Here is a 14,767-nt window from a genome sequence, read left to right on the forward strand (position 1 = left end):
CCACCTGTAGCCCTTCCATCGCCAAGGGGAATGTTCTAGGCAGGGGGAAAGACGGGATTGCAATGGAATGCTGCTGAGTCAAGCGTCTTGTTGCTTAGATTTTTTCCTCCTTTTTATTAGTACAGGTGGCTCTTTACACACCCCAGCAGTGCCTCGAGTGCCGCGGCGCTCTCCAGAGAGGGCTCTGCAGCCCCTCCATAACCCCCTGCAGTCTTGCCCAGCCCCTTCTCTCTAATAAGTTAGTATAAATAAAGCAAGCATTTCAAAATCCCCACCCTCCCCAACCCTAAGCAAGCGAAGCCTCCTCCCATCAGGAACAGTCCAAGCTGGGAAGGGGGGGGGACTTGCAAGGTGGCAAAACAAGGTACAAGCAGAGTTTCAAGAAAACCTCAGCACACACATACACCCTCCTCCCCGGGTTCATACTGCACAGATGCTCCACCAATGGTGCAATTGATTTAGCCCAGCACAGAAAAGGCCAGAGAACAAACACATTATTATTTTTACACACACACACACACACACGCTTCCCATCTCAAAGGAGCCCCAAGTTCCAAGAGAGTCATTTCCTCCATGTCCCGAGCAGCTGCCACGGCGTCCAAACACACTGGGGAAAATTGCTCTCTCCCTTGAAATACAAGCAGATTGATCCGTAAAGGCGGGCAATCGTCGTGCTAACTGTCTTGACAGCAGTTTCCTAGGCAGGGAAGGAAATAAAAGAGAAGGGGGTATTTTACTAGAAAGGCAGAGATCCCCCAGGCCATGAGGCTGTTGGTGAGACAGCGCTCCGGCCGCTATTGCGAAGCTGTGGTCCTTGTGGTGTCGGGTGTCGTGACCACTGGGGTCATGCTGGCTGGGAGTACAGAGTCGCAGCATCTCAAGGGCTGCAAGTTCCCCAACCTTGCTCTAAGGGCCACAGGGTTGGGGAAGGTGAGAGGGGGATGTGCAACATGGATCCCAGGAGGGGAAGTGGATGAACGGTTGGCATGGGCAGCAGAAAACAAAATAGAAGAAGAGTGCCTCTGAGAAAGAGCAAAACTCCCCGAATGGAGAATTCGATTGCTTGCTTGCTGTTCTTTTTAAAAAGACCCAAGAGCAAAAGGCCTGAGCCTTCAGAGAGAAAGCTGTTTTAAAGAAAAGAAAGACAGACCAACCAATACCAAGGCTCAGTGCGTTTGCTTCCTCCACCCGAGAAAGGAGGCCACTTCCCCCTTTTAAGGGACACACATTTAAGAAATGAGGAAGTAACAGCAAACATCATTATGGCTTTCCATCCTCCTGTTCCGGCGGCTGAATGGGAAGATGAAATTCTGGGCTTGGTAGGTAGGGCAGAATGGGGCTCCCACCTCGGCAACTAGATCACCAAAGCCAATTCTAGGTCGCTCTTCTAGTAATCTCTGGCCATTGTGACCTCACAGGAGAGCATGAACTGAAAATACAAATTGTGGGCTGACATTTGGGGCTCAACCCAAGTTGTGATGCTGGGATTGTAAAGCAATAATAAAGACTGCCTCTGAGGATATGCAGAGTGCCTTTCCCTTGCCGCCAAGTATGTCAGCCTCCATGCAGCCAGGATTAGAGGATGCGACTTCCAGACAAGACTCAAGACGGGGCAATTTTCTGCTGTCCGTCAGCGCCAAGGCAGGGCACTGGAAAGGGAGAGGGCAGCCAACTAGGTCTATATATGGTGTTTCAGCTCCCAAGTGTGTTTAACCTTCCCAGCCCCACGTCTGCAGAAGTGGCTGGTGAAAAGCAGAAGTGGGAAGATCTGGGCAGCAGCTGGTCCCGTGGCGGGTGGGGAAAGGGGCTTACCTAAAATATTGTGTTTGCAGAGGGGGCAGGTCTGCTGCAAGAGGAGCCACGGATCCACACAGTCCCGGTGAAACTCATGCAGGCATGGAAGCACCCGGAGACACTGTTGGGCAGATTGAGACAGTTTCAAGAGCTGCATGTCCCACTTTGAAGAGCTCAACCCAGAGGCTGTGGGGCAGGGAAGAAGGAAAGAGTCTCACCCACCCCACCCCACCCCCGGCTCCCATTTGAAAAAGGGAAAGATCACCATATGGGGCAACTACAATGTAATGCACATTAAGCAGGGCCCGTTACCTGATTAGAGAAATCTTAGGTAGGTTAATTGTGTGGGCTTGTCGACTACTCTAAGAGAAGAGCTGTAATTCAGTAAGAGAGCACAAACTTTGAATGCAGAAGGTCTGGGTTCACTTCCCAGCAGAACCGATTTAAGTGGTCAGATTGCCTTTGACAACTTAATGCTCTCTGTCAAAGACGTGGACAAGATGGACCAATAGTCTGATCTGTTCCCCGTCTTATGTCTCTTTCAAATTTGCTCATGGCTAGAGGGGGGTGGAAGAGCCTTTATCGGGCAGCACCCTTCTTTTGCTGTTACATTAAGCAGGCACTGAGTTCTAGCAAACACCACTGTGGAAGGCTTGTGGCCTGAAGGTTTTATAAATGCATCCCTGAAAACTCAGGTATCTTGGATACCTGATGGAGGACAGACCGAGGACAGACCACTTCTTTCTTCACACAGCACATAGCTGAACTATGGAACTTGCTCCTGCAAAAAGGAGCGATGGCCATCAAGCTGGATGGCCTTAAAAGGGGTTTAGACAATTTCATGGAGGATCCGTCTATCAAAGGCTACTAGCCACGATGGCTATCTTCTGCTGTTTTCCTGCTTGCAGGCTTGCCACAGACATCTGGTTGACAGATGTGAGAAAAGAATCTGGGATCAGACTGTTATTTGGCTTGATCCAGCAGGACCCTTCCAATGTTCTTATGTTCATTTTTAGTGGCTAAAATAACCTTTTAATCTTTGTGGCAGTGAAGTCTATGAAAGGTTGCATCCGCAATATTAAGGCACACAAGCTGGGAGGTGGTGATGTGCGAGAGTTTGCACATGCAGAGCTGTGGCTGCGCATGCACCGTGTCTGACTAGATACACCATAGACTTCCAACTCCACTCATAGCTTCTAGATGCAGACTTTAAAAACACAGAGGATGCAGAAGCCCTCCCACAGAAACCCTGCTGCATCCTGCGAGGCACCGAGACGCGCCAGCCTTTCGGCAAGCGCTACCTGGTTCTTGTGGAACCGGTCCAAGCAGATGGCGCAGCTGTCGATCTCGTGAGCCCAGCTCCGGGGCAGCTTCCCGGGGTGGTAGCGCCGAGTCTTCAGTGCTGAGAGCCTCTGCACAATGTGCTGCTTGAGATCGAGCTGCAGGAGTAAAGCCCGGGGTGAGCCTCAGCCTGAAACCCAGATGGGAGCTTTCTGCCAGGGGTGAGCAGGGCAGAGAGCAAACTTACCTCGGAGTCCTGGTCGAGCCGGCTGTGCCGAGACTGTCGCTGTGCCTGCATGATCACGCCTGTGCACAGGATCAAGGCAATGAGCAAGATGGCGTTCCACAGCTGTTGGAGATACTTCTGCAAGGAGGACACACACCACATAAGAAGTATGGCCCCATCACATATAACAGTTCTAGGTCAGGAGAGAAAGGAAGTAGCCCAAGATGGCATCAGACTGTTGTCTATTACAAGGGTTGGTGGACTGACCCCGGCACCAGATCTACCAATGCAATTTATACAGCTCAAGATGTTTTCCATGGGCATCTGGTTGATAACAGTGAGGACAGGACGTTGGATTAAGCTGGGCCATTGGCCTGATTCCAGGAGGCTCTTCTTACATTCTTATAGCGATGGTGCAGAGGGGCGCATCATTTTCATTTGGGGGGGGGGCACCAGAACCACCACTAAATATGAGGGCATTTCTTAACAGCACAGCAAGAAAAACTCCACCTGTTGATAGTTAAAAAGAATAGCCGTGCAACGCGCTTCCGGGTACTGGAATACTGTTGAGATACTGCAGTTCCCTGGAAGACAGACAGGTGAGGTGCTGATGGGTCTCCCAAGCTCCGTAAAATGCCTGCGATTTATGCAAAGGCATGGCATGTTGAAATGCAGACCGTACAGATTGGAAAGTTTCCCAGTCAACGTACCCCAGAACTTGTCCTATGAAGGGAGATCTTTAATCTAGAATTTTAGCCCTTCTGCTAAACCAGCCAGTTTAAAAAAAAGAGAGGAAAGCATGCAACAGCTGATGTAAGAACAGATCTTATATACTTCCTATATGAGTTGGGGTGGGAACACACTAATGAAATACAATATATGCTCTCATTATCCTCTTGGAAACCATTTTTCCCAGGAATGTCCAAGCTGAACAGAAATACTTTTTAAAGACACACCTACAGCCCTACCCCATCTCTCTGTCACAAAATGAAATTCCTGCACATCATCTCGTGCAGTACTTTTGCCATTGGCGTATAACAAAGTAATCTTAATTATAGTAGACGACTGCTGCTCTCATTTCCTGGGCAGGGAGGCCCTTCACAGAGCAGTTGGCCCAATTCGGCTATGGCGCAGGGATCAATATGGTTTTAAGCAGAATGCCCGCCCCCTTTGATCCAGCAAGGGGTACCAACCTGGACTCTTGAGCTGTTCTCTCCTGTGCAGATGACTCCTTGCCACTCTCCATAGAGACCCCCCCGGGACAGGCCACAGGTTGACCACAGAGTCAAGGTCACTCCCTTATAAAGAAGAAACACACAGAGAAAGTTTTCAGGCTGAAGTCCAATCATGGAAGCGGACAAAGGGGAGGCACCCAACAGGCAAGAGGATAGATAGCAAATATTTAACCCATTGGATGACCAGCCCACACATCTTGTTCCCCTGCTGAACAATGGGGGAATTGGGGGTTTAAATATGTACTGTGCCAACTGGAAGATAAGCTCCCATTTCCCTTGAGGATTACATACCACATTTTCCAGTAGCACCGCTTGGTATGTTATCTTTGCTGTTGCCCGAAGACCTCTGCAGGCAAAAATTAAGAAGAAAATTAAGAATTGTCAGATCGGGGTCACCAATGTGGCCCCTGCAGGCACCAGTTATGTCTGCCAGGACCTCAAAGGGTGCCCACAAAAGATTTCCGTAAAAATACCCTGGAAAATATTCAATGCATAAGAGACACCACCCCTTCTTTCTGTTCAGAACAGAGGATAGGTGCAAAGAGCTTCTCTCTGTGACAGAGCACAGTGGGGGTGATGGGGTTGACTTTCCCCAAAGATGCCTGCCTGCCTCCATCCCTAATCATTCTGCATTGACAGGCCAAGACAGGTGCTCTTTAGCAACATTCTCCATTGCTTTTAAATTGCTCTCATCAGCTGCTCCGGATCCTTCAAGAAAGTACAGTGGTACCTTGAGTTACATACGCTTCAGGTTACACACTCCGCTAACCCAGAAATAGTGCTTCAGGTTAAGAACTGCAGCAGCAGGAGGCCCCATTAGCTAAAGTGGTGCTTCAGGTTAAGAACAGTTTCAGGTTAAGTACGGACCTCCGGAACGAATTAAGTACTTAACCCGAGGTACCACTGTAAAACAAACCAACGTTGACCTGCCTGCCCGAGCCAGCAATGGGAACCTCATGTGGGATCTCCTGCCCTCCCCAAAACCCAACCAGTCTCACCGTAGCAATGCACCGAGGAGCTTGGTAACATTTTCTGAAGTCTGGACAACAATCACAGGCTTGGAGAGAACCTGGGAGACATCCAACTGCAGCAGGGAAGAGGAAAGCGAGAGGTTAAAGGGGCCGCTGGTAGGGCCGCTGGTGGCTCCTTCAGGCCAACTGAGGTCCACCCTTCAGCCAGAAGGACAAAGGAGAGGGAGGGATGCTGCTCACCTCACGGATGGCGTTCTGATTCAGCGCGAGGATGAGCAAAGCCGAGGCCCCCAAGACAAGGGCGCGCTTCATCTGCAGAGGGAGAAATCGCAGAGCTACAGCAAGCTAGTTTTTATACACTGTATTGGACTAAATTTAAACCACACTTTTTTTCCAAATTCCGACCATGAAAAGATAAAGCACGGCTTAAATTCGTGACCTTACAAAAACTGGCTTTTTTACGATATTGCTGCTAAAACAGACACATGAAACGGGTGTGAGTGCCTGCGGAATTTTAAGGGAGTGGCTTATATTCGGGTACTGTCTTTTTCTTTTCTTCCCCCCACCCTTGAATTTTAAAGGTGCGTCTTATACTCAGGTGCGGCTTATATTCGGGCCAATACAGTACTATAGTCAACCCAGGCAAGCAAGAAGCATGATCAGAGCTCAAGGACAAATTCCAGCTTGGCAAAAGCATTTCTGGAGGGTGTGACATGGGGCCAGTGAGGGGTGTGGCCTTGTGAAGTCCCAAGGGCCAGTCGGAGAGACCTGGAGGGCCACATTTGGCCCCCAAGGCCTGAGGTTCCTCACCCATGCCTTATATCGATAGTCTCTTGCTGCCTTTGCAACGAGAAAATGTATCTCAAAACAGAAGAACGTATAAAACCCCAGCAATCTGAGAAGCACTTGATTCTGGGGGACACATCAGAGGGATGTGTTACATAACACCTCACTACTGACAGGGTCGCCATACAGTGGTACCTCAGGTTACATACGCTTCAGGTTACATACGCTTCAGGTTACAGACTCTGCTAACCCAGAAATAGTGCTTCAGCTTAAGAACTTTGCTTCAGGATGAGAACAGAAATCGTGCTCCAGCAGTGCAGCGGCAGCAGGAGGCCCCATTAGCTAAAGTGGTGCTTCAGGTTAAGAACAGTTTCAGGTTAAGAACGGACCTCCGGAATGAATTAAGTGCTTAACCCGAGGTACAACTGTAGTTAAATGTTCAATGCTGACCCTGTCTCGAGAAACAGCAACTTTCCCTCACTCAAATAAGAATGTAAAAATGTTAAGAGCCTGTTGGATAAAGCCAATGGCCCATCTAGACCAGCATCCTCTTCCCACAGTGGCCAACCAAATGCCCCTTTGAGAAGCCCGCAAACAAGACCTGAGCACAAGTGAATTGTCCCCTCCTGTGGTTTCCAGAAAATGGTATTCCAACTGTAGCATGCCTATCATGGTTGGTAGCCACCGATAGCTTTCTCCTCCATGAATTTGTCTAACCCGCTTTACTATGTGCTACGTGAAAAAGCACTTGCTCTCTTTCACCTGTACTGAATTTTCCAAGATGGGACTACAACTCCCATCATCCCTAGCTAGAAGGACCTGTGATCAGGGATGATGGGAATTGGAGTCCAAAAGCAGCTGAAAGACCCAAGTTTGGGAAACCATGCTCTAAACCAGGCATGGTGAAACTTGGCCCTCCTCCAGCTGTTTTGGGACTATAATTCCCACCATCCCTGACCACTGGTCCTGTTAGCTAGGGATGATGGGAGCTGTAGTCCCAAAACAGCTGGAGGGCCAGGTTTGGCCATGCCTGCTCTAAACCAAGCTAAAATGGCATGCAGAAGGTCCCAGGTTCAATCCCCAGCATTTCTAAGTAGTTTCCCCTGTTTGAAATCCAGGAGGGCTGCGGCCTGTCATTGTGAACCATAATGAGCTGGACTGACCAATGGTCATCTGATTCCGTATACGCAGCATCCTAGGAACCTACCCCAAAAGAAGAAGGTTGGGTCACAGCAACTGGAGGGAGAATAGGAGACTCACCTTGTTGACCACAGCAGTGGTAAAGGACTCTTCCTTGCTGCCTCGTGGGAGATCCGCCTGCTCCTCGCCCACTGGGACGACGCCAATCCAACTGTCATCATCCTTCAGCTCGGGGTCGGTGTCCCCCACCTAGAGAAAGAGGTGAGCACTCAAAGTTAGGGTCTGTAGCCACCCGTGGTCATGACCAGCTTGCCAACACTCCCAAGAGGAAAGGGATATGACAGGCCACTCTCTCCGCCTATCTGCAGGGAAGGGGATGCCATTTGACTGACAAGTTGCAGAAGACAACCTCCAAGGGGGTTCCAGCAGATATTGGAGGATCACCATCACCACTCAACTGAGTGAGTGGAAGGCAAAGAGGGGTCCACCCTGACCTTTGACACCTGAGATGGGAGCTTTACGGCCCACCCTATTCCTGTGGCTTGTTTTAACTGTTTTCAATATCAGATTTTAAATTAGGGTAGCCTGCCCCAGGGGTCCTGATACTGAAGGGCAAGTTGCTGTCATTATTATATTACTATTATTACTATTTACATGGAGCAGATTCCTACCTAATCATGGGGTCTGTTGGGGGGGCAGTATTTGTTGCTGCTATTATCATTATTACTATTATTTAACAGGAGCCGGGTTCCTACCCAGTCATTTTTTTTGGGGGGGGGGGAGAAAAGGGTATTTGTTGTTGCTGCCGCTGCTGCCGCTGCTGTTGTTAACAGGGAGCCTGTTTCTACCTAGTCCTTTTGTTGGGGGGTGGGAGAAGAGACAATGGTTGTTATTATTATTACTATTATTATTATTATTATTATTATTATTATTATTACTACTACTACTACTACTATTTGCAGGGAGCAGGTTCCTACTACTACTACTACTACTACTACTACTACTACTACTACTACTATTTGCAGGGAGCAGGTACCTACCCAGCCATGGGAAAGCGAAAGAGAATGGCATTTGTTACTGTTATTGTTTTTATTACTGTATTATTATTTACAGGGAGCCTGTTTCTACCTAGCCCTTTTGTTGTGGGGCGGTGGGGGGGAAGAGAGAGACAGACAGACAATGGTTATAATTATAATTATTTGCAGGGAGCAGCAGGTTCTTACCCAGCCATTTTAGTGAGGGGGAGGGAAAGGGGATGGTATTTTGTTGCTGTTATTATTCTGTACAGGGAGTGGAGGGGTTGGCATGGGCCCTGAGGGTGAATCTTTAACGGGGAAGGGGGGATCCCCAAGTAGATCTGGGGAGGGGAGGGGGTACATTGAGAAGGGCGACGGGGGGGAAGTGGGTCGTCCGGGGGCCGCCGCTCACCAGGACAAGGCTGCCCCGGATGGCTTCCTCCTCCGCCGCCTCCTCCTCGCCCTCTTCCTGAGGCCGCTTCTCCCCGCGCTCCGGCTCCGGCTCCAGGCCGGGCCTGCCCAGCAGCGCGCCCCGCAGAGTGTAGCTACTGCCGCCGGGGCCGCTTCCCTCGGCCTGCGCCGGCTGCTCTTCGGGCGCCGGCGGAGAAGGAGGAGGCGGCAAGAGCAGCACCTCCACCTGCGCCTGCCCCGCCGCCGCCGCCACCAGGAGGCCGCCCAGGTGGCTCAGCAGGCACGAGAGAAGCACCGGCGCCCGGCCGGCCGAGCCCGAAGCCGCCGCCGCGGCCGCCGCCATCATCGCGTCGTCGAGCAGCAGGCCCGCCTCTCCTGCCCTTCTTCGCCCTGGAGCGGAGGAGAAGGAGGAGGAGGAAGAGCAGGAGGAATCCGCCTCCCTCGCGGAAGCAACGGCCCGAGAAGGGGAGCCCAGGTCGGGCACACCGAGCAAAGTCTGCCCGGGAGCCAGACGGGTTGCGAAACCTTCCGGCAGCCAAAGGAAAGGTCTACTCGGGAGTAAGCCCGGTGTAGAGCTCAGCCGGGCTTGTGTTCTGAAGCAAAGAGGGCGCGCGGGATGGGCAGCCTGCTGGTAGCGCAAAACGGTGCGCAAGACCCCCCCCCCCCACTCCCAAGTTAGCCTTGAATAGGATGGGCAGCCTGAAAATGGGGCAGATCTTGGTGGTGCTTACTCGGAAGTAAGCCCCGTCGAGGTCGGTGGGGAAAGGATCATGCGCGCCATCTGGGCGCAGCGGCAGCAGCAACCTTTTTCCTGTGTTGCTCAGCAAGTGAAGCCGTGCGCGCTTGCAAGGCGACTTGCTTGCTGTCAGGTGAAGTGCTGGGAGCTGCCTAACTATAAAACAAGCACGCACAAAAAGAGATCACAGCTGAAAAGGCTGGCAGCATTCAGATCATTTCAGCAGGGTAAACAAGTTTTGATGGATGCAGTAATGGAAGACTGAATGGTATAGCTTTTGTAAAGTATGCAGGGATTTATATGATGTGTAAAATGAACCATGGAAAGAGAAGGATGAAGATCTTAAGGATGTAAAATGAATATTTGAAATTGTAAAGAAATTTTATAAATAAAAATTAGAGAGAGAGAGATGAAAGGAGGATAAAGAATATAAAGGAGGACTGGGGAATTTTTGCTGTATATTTTCAGAACCAGTATAAACAAGTGAATAACCTAGCAGGTCTTGAGTAAATCCAACAGCATAGAAGTTAATGGGATTTACAACTGATGAAGAAATTTGAATATTTCTGCAATATGAAGAATTTGGAATATTCCATTTAATAGAAAAATAAAAAGAACCAGGAAAAGGGTGGAAGGGAAGTCACCGGGTATTAAGTTGTATGTCAAGATTGATATGAAAGTTGTACAACTGGTGGGGGAGGAAGGGGGTGTGGGATGTGTTTGTTTTTCTTTTCCATCTCTATATTAAAAATGCAAATAAAAAATAAATAAATAAATAAAAGGTTTGATATTAAAAAACAAACAAACAGCACAATCCTGTTGTCTACTCAGAAATAAGCCTCAACGGGACTTATCCCTAAAGAAGTGGGGGTATATGGGGTTTTAACTGGCCCATTGCTTGATTTTGTGTTACCTGGCTCTGATTTTAATTGTGATTGTTTTTTTTTTAATTTGTATTACTTTTATTTGCTTTAGAAACTGATCTGGGACCTTTCGTTAGGGTAAAAAGCATTTTTAAAATAATCTCATAGATTAAACGCAATAGGGGTTGCATCCTAGCTCAACAAACTGGATAGCGAGGAAACCCCATGGGCTACAGTCAAACTTTATTTTGAGTGAGTAGGACTCTCTAGGTTTATTTTTATTTGTGATGTATATTTCCCCGGCTTTGGGACAGATAGACACCAGCAGATGCTGATGATCTTTCAATATTTGGTTGTTCTCAAAATTTGCCTCAGAAGCTCAGTGATATATATTAAATGCCCCCCCTTTCTCCCTTATATTTCCATTCCACCAAAAGCAATCAATCAATTGTTCCAATTGACACAATCTCCCTACTGTATTAATTCAACTGTATCAATATTATATCATCTAAAACGCTCTGAATGAGAGAGTTGGAGAGAGTCTAGCTATGTTGGACTACCCTGAATCAAGAAGGATAAATACCAGGGCTCACCAACATGGTGCCCATATGACCACATAGCCGTTCTCCTACTGAAATTAGGCTTCAGAGAAGCATGCTGTTGTACCACTGCTTGGTTGCTGTGTGTGTGCTGTGCCCCCAACAGTTTCTCCAGTTTGCAAATGTGCCCATGGGCCCAAAAAGGTTGGTAACCACTTACATAGGAACATATAAGATTCTTAACTGGATGGAGCTCCCTGCTATGGAGCTGTTGTGGAATATATAATTATATCCCAGCTCCATCACTGAGATCATCTGGAGAAGCATCATTGACCATTCCCATCATTGACACTGAGGGCCAGTGCCGAGGGCCTTCTGGCGGTTCCCTCACTGCGAGAAGCAAAGTTACAGGGAACCAGGCAGAGGGCCTTCTCGGTGGTGGCGCCTGCCCTGTGGAACACCCATCAGATGTCAAAGGAGTAAACAACTTTATGATGTTTAGAAGACATCTGAAGGCAGCCCTGTTTAAGGAAGTTTTTTTAATGACTGATGTTTTAAAGTATTTTTAATCAACTGTTGGAAGCCACCCAGAGTGGCTGGGGAAACCCAGCCAGATGGACGGGGTATAAGTTGTTGTTGGTGTTATATTACTATTATTATTCCCCAGGTTGGTGAGGCCTATCTGACAACAGCGAGAACATCATTTAGTGTCATTGTCCCAGGCCTGTAGAATCTTCTGCCAATAGAGATTCAGCAGGTGTCTTCTGATGTGACTTTTAAATACCTGCTGCCATGCTTCTGCAAGCAATTAAGGATACAGTACATATTTCTGCAGCAATTAGCTGGTTTATGTTTCTGACTTTTTAATATGGTTTATTGTATGGCTTTTATGAACCATTGTTTCAAACCGCTCTGGCATTTTTTAAAATGAATGACAGCATATAATTATTTTATCAATAAATAAATCATTTGGGTTTGGTTAAAGGTATTATGTATTATGTACATGGATCTTAAGAAATTGCAGTGAATTTCAGAAGAAACTTCTTAATGCACCGCCATGGCTTGGAGCTGAAAATAACATCAAATTGTCCATTAAGCTGAAGAATTGTTTTAGATTCAATTATCGTCACTTATTATTTATACTTGTTCATCGTTGTTTGCAAAATGCCTCAAAGTGACTTATAGAGCATTAAAACAGAAAACTTCTCAAACATTAAAAACCTCTAACACAGAATAAAACATAAGAATATAAAAGTAGTAATCCATTAACAAAAATAAAAAGACTTGTACTCCACTAAAGTGTGGAGCAGTCCACACTCATACAGTGTTATGCTGGGTAAACCGGCATGTTTTTGCTTGGTACCTAAAAATGGACAGTGTTGGTGCCTGGCGAGTTTTTCTGGGGAGAGGGTTCCAAGAATGGTCTCCCATGTCCTATTGGGGCCTTTTTCAAAATTCCACCTTCCCATTTGATCCCAGGGAGGGATAAATGTGTCAGGTAGTAGATGGGTCATGTGAGGGATTTGTAGAGGATTGGAAGGGAATTAAATCCGAGCCTGATCTTGGGCGTGCAGTGCAGGATGAAGCGATAACAACTTAGCAGAGTTGCATTAGGAACCAGTGAGATTTAGCTCAGCAGGCAAAAGCAATGAGCTCTCCACGTGAAGTAGGCAAGTGGAAAGACAGAAACAGGCAAGCTGGTATAGCTATCCATGGCTAGGCTACTAGCCCTGGTGGCTATGTTCAGCCTCCATGGTTGGAGGCAATTTGCCTCTCAGTTAAAGTTGCTGGGAATTGCAAGTGGGGAGCTGTTTCTTACAAGCTAACAGCAATAGACTATACAGTGGTACCTCGGGTTAAGTACTTAATTTGTTCTGGAGGTCCGTTCTTAACCTGATATTGTTCTTAACCTGAAGCACCACTTTAGCTAATGGGGCCTCCTGCTGCTGCCGTGCCTCCGGAGCACGATTTCTGTTCTCATCCTGAAGCAAAGTTCTTAACCTGAAGCACAATTTCTGTGTTAGCAGAGTCTGTAACCTGAAGCGTATGTAACCTGAAGCTTATGTAACCCGAGGTACCACTGTACTCTTGATTATCCTTATGCAGAAGGCCCCAAATTCATTCTCAAGGTAGGGTTGGAAGCGTTCCGTGACTGAAGTCTTGAAGTCACTGTAGACAGTATTGAGCTAGATCAAGGTTTCCCAAACTTGGGTCTCCAGCTAGGACTACAATTCCCATCATCCCTGCCCACTGGTCCTGCTAGCTAAGGGTGATGGGAGCTGTAGTCCCAAAAACAGCTGGAGACCCACGTTTGAGAAACCCTGAGCTAGATGGACCAATGGTCTGGCCCAGTATGAAGCAGCACCCTGTATTCCTAACAGTCCTGCAAAGTGGGTCAATATTGCTCTCCACCCTGCAGGCTTGAGAGCTTGAGAGAGCAGCCTGGTCCCCTCCAGATCTTTGTTGTTGTTGTCGTTTAGTCGTGTCTGACTCTTCGTGACCCCATGGACCAGAGCACGCCAGGCACTCCTGTCTTCCACTGCCTCCCGCAGTTTGGTCAAACTCATGCTGGTAGCTTCGAGGACACTATCCAACCATCTCGTCCTCTGTCGTCCCCTTCTCCTTGTGCCCTCCATCTTTCCCAACATCAGGGTCTTTTCCAGGGAGTCGTCTCTTCTCATGCGGTGGCCAAAGTATTGGAGCCTCAGCTTCAGGATCTGTCCTTCCAGTGAGCACTCAGGGCTGATTTCCTTCAGAATGGAGAGGTTTGATCTTCTTGCAGTCCATGGGACTCTCAAGAGTCTCCTCCAGCACCAGAATTCAAAAGCATCAATTCTTCGGCGATCAGCCTTCTTTAGGGTCCAGCTCTCACTACACAACTCTCATCAATCATCCCCAGCCAGCAGGGCCACACTGACAGGGGCTGATGATGGGAGCTGAACTCCAAACGATTCAGAGGGCGCCACGTTGGCGAAGGCTGGCCTACTACCTTGAATCGGAGGCCACCTGGTCACAGCTACAGCCGCTCAACTGAGCTGCCAACAGAAATCATGCAAGTGTGTAAATCCCCCATTGTGGGAAGTATTTTGAGAAGGGTGGGAAAGCAATGGACGTGTTGGAAACCCAGAAGAGAAGTAACCCAATAGGCAGATGTTCTGGAGAAGAACAAAACAGAGGAGTGGGGAGCTGTCTTGCACAGTTGGAGCTGGTCGGATAAAGGAGGGACATTGCAGTCAGAGGTGGAATTGCAACGAACAAAGGCTAAGCCTGCAATTTCTGTAGGGATGATCTTCCTGGTCTTTTTTTTTTTTTAATTCAAAAATTATAACAAGACATATTATCCAAAAACATATCATCCTTGGTCCCCCCCATTTTTCCTCCCTCCCCCTCCCACACATAACCCCACCCCCCGACTTCCCTCAGTTCCAGTCTTTGGTTTCTCTAAAAATGCTGTTTTCTGCATGTTACAAAGTTGTATAGATCCTCAAACTATATAGCTGATTATTATCAATAAAAAGTTTGCGAATGTTTATTCAAAACCTGCCAAGGAGTCCAGTTCGCTTTGTTGCGTCTTCAAATATTTTGTAAAGGGTTCCCATTCATCCTTAAAGTCACAGTTATCCTTGTCCCGTAGCTTATATGTCAGTTTTGCCAGCTCTGCATAGTCCATCAATTTTTCTTGCCATGATTCTTTAGTTGGGGGATCTTCTGGGTCTTAATCAGAAAAATGTAGAGCAGGGGTTCCAAACGGTAGAGCACCTCAGATTAA

The 14,767-nt window shown here is 48.0% G+C and overlaps 1 protein-coding gene and 1 long non-coding RNA gene across 3 annotated transcripts; one reads left to right on the plus strand and one right to left on the minus strand.

Moving 5' to 3' along the window:
• Positions 1–85: 85 nt before the first annotated feature.
• RNF215 (ring finger protein 215) lies at positions 86–9,532 on the minus strand. 2 transcript variants are annotated; one of them, XM_028709522.2, is made up of 10 exons: positions 8,862–9,529; positions 7,554–7,682; positions 5,748–5,819; positions 5,535–5,620; positions 4,828–4,882; positions 4,495–4,599; positions 3,323–3,439; positions 3,096–3,233; positions 1,813–1,915; positions 86–697 (listed from the first exon to the last, which is right to left on the minus strand). In XM_028709522.2, exons 1-10 carry the CDS (start codon positions 9,204–9,206, stop codon positions 675–677), a joined length of 1,173 nt encoding a protein of 390 aa, XP_028565355.2. In that variant the 5' UTR covers positions 9,207–9,529; the 3' UTR covers positions 86–674. The 2 variants fall into 2 exon arrangements, with proteins under 2 accessions (XP_028565355.2, XP_028565354.2); XM_028709521.2 differs by lacking the exon at positions 1,813–1,915 and having other exon boundaries at positions 8,862–9,532.
• An 841-nt stretch (positions 9,533–10,373) lies between these two features.
• LOC114586281 (uncharacterized) lies at positions 10,374–11,986 on the plus strand. The gene is made up of 2 exons (XR_003704092.2): positions 10,374–10,711; positions 11,666–11,986. It is a non-coding gene; the product is annotated as an uncharacterized LOC114586281 (long non-coding RNA).
• Positions 11,987–14,767: the final 2,781 nt, after the last annotated feature.

This window comes from Podarcis muralis, chromosome 16 (genome assembly GCF_964188315.1).
Source record: "Podarcis muralis chromosome 16, rPodMur119.hap1.1, whole genome shotgun sequence".
Lineage (NCBI taxonomy): Eukaryota > Metazoa > Chordata > Lepidosauria > Squamata > Lacertidae > Podarcis > Podarcis muralis.

Excerpts from the sequence above, each read along its gene's own strand:
- RNF215 (XM_028709521.2), bottom strand. The coding sequence starts at position 9,206 with ATGATGGCGGCGGCCGCGGCGGCGGCTTCGGGCTCGGCCGGCCGGGCG. Across the intron at positions 5,820-7,553 it reads CCACTGCTGTGGTCAACAAG|ATGAAGCGCGCCCTTGTCTT; the intron begins GTGAGTCTCCTA and ends CTCCCTCTGCAG. Across the intron at positions 4,600-4,827 it reads CGGTGCTACTGGAAAATGTG|GGAGTGACCTTGACTCTGTG; the intron begins GTATGTAATCCT and ends CTTCTTTATAAG.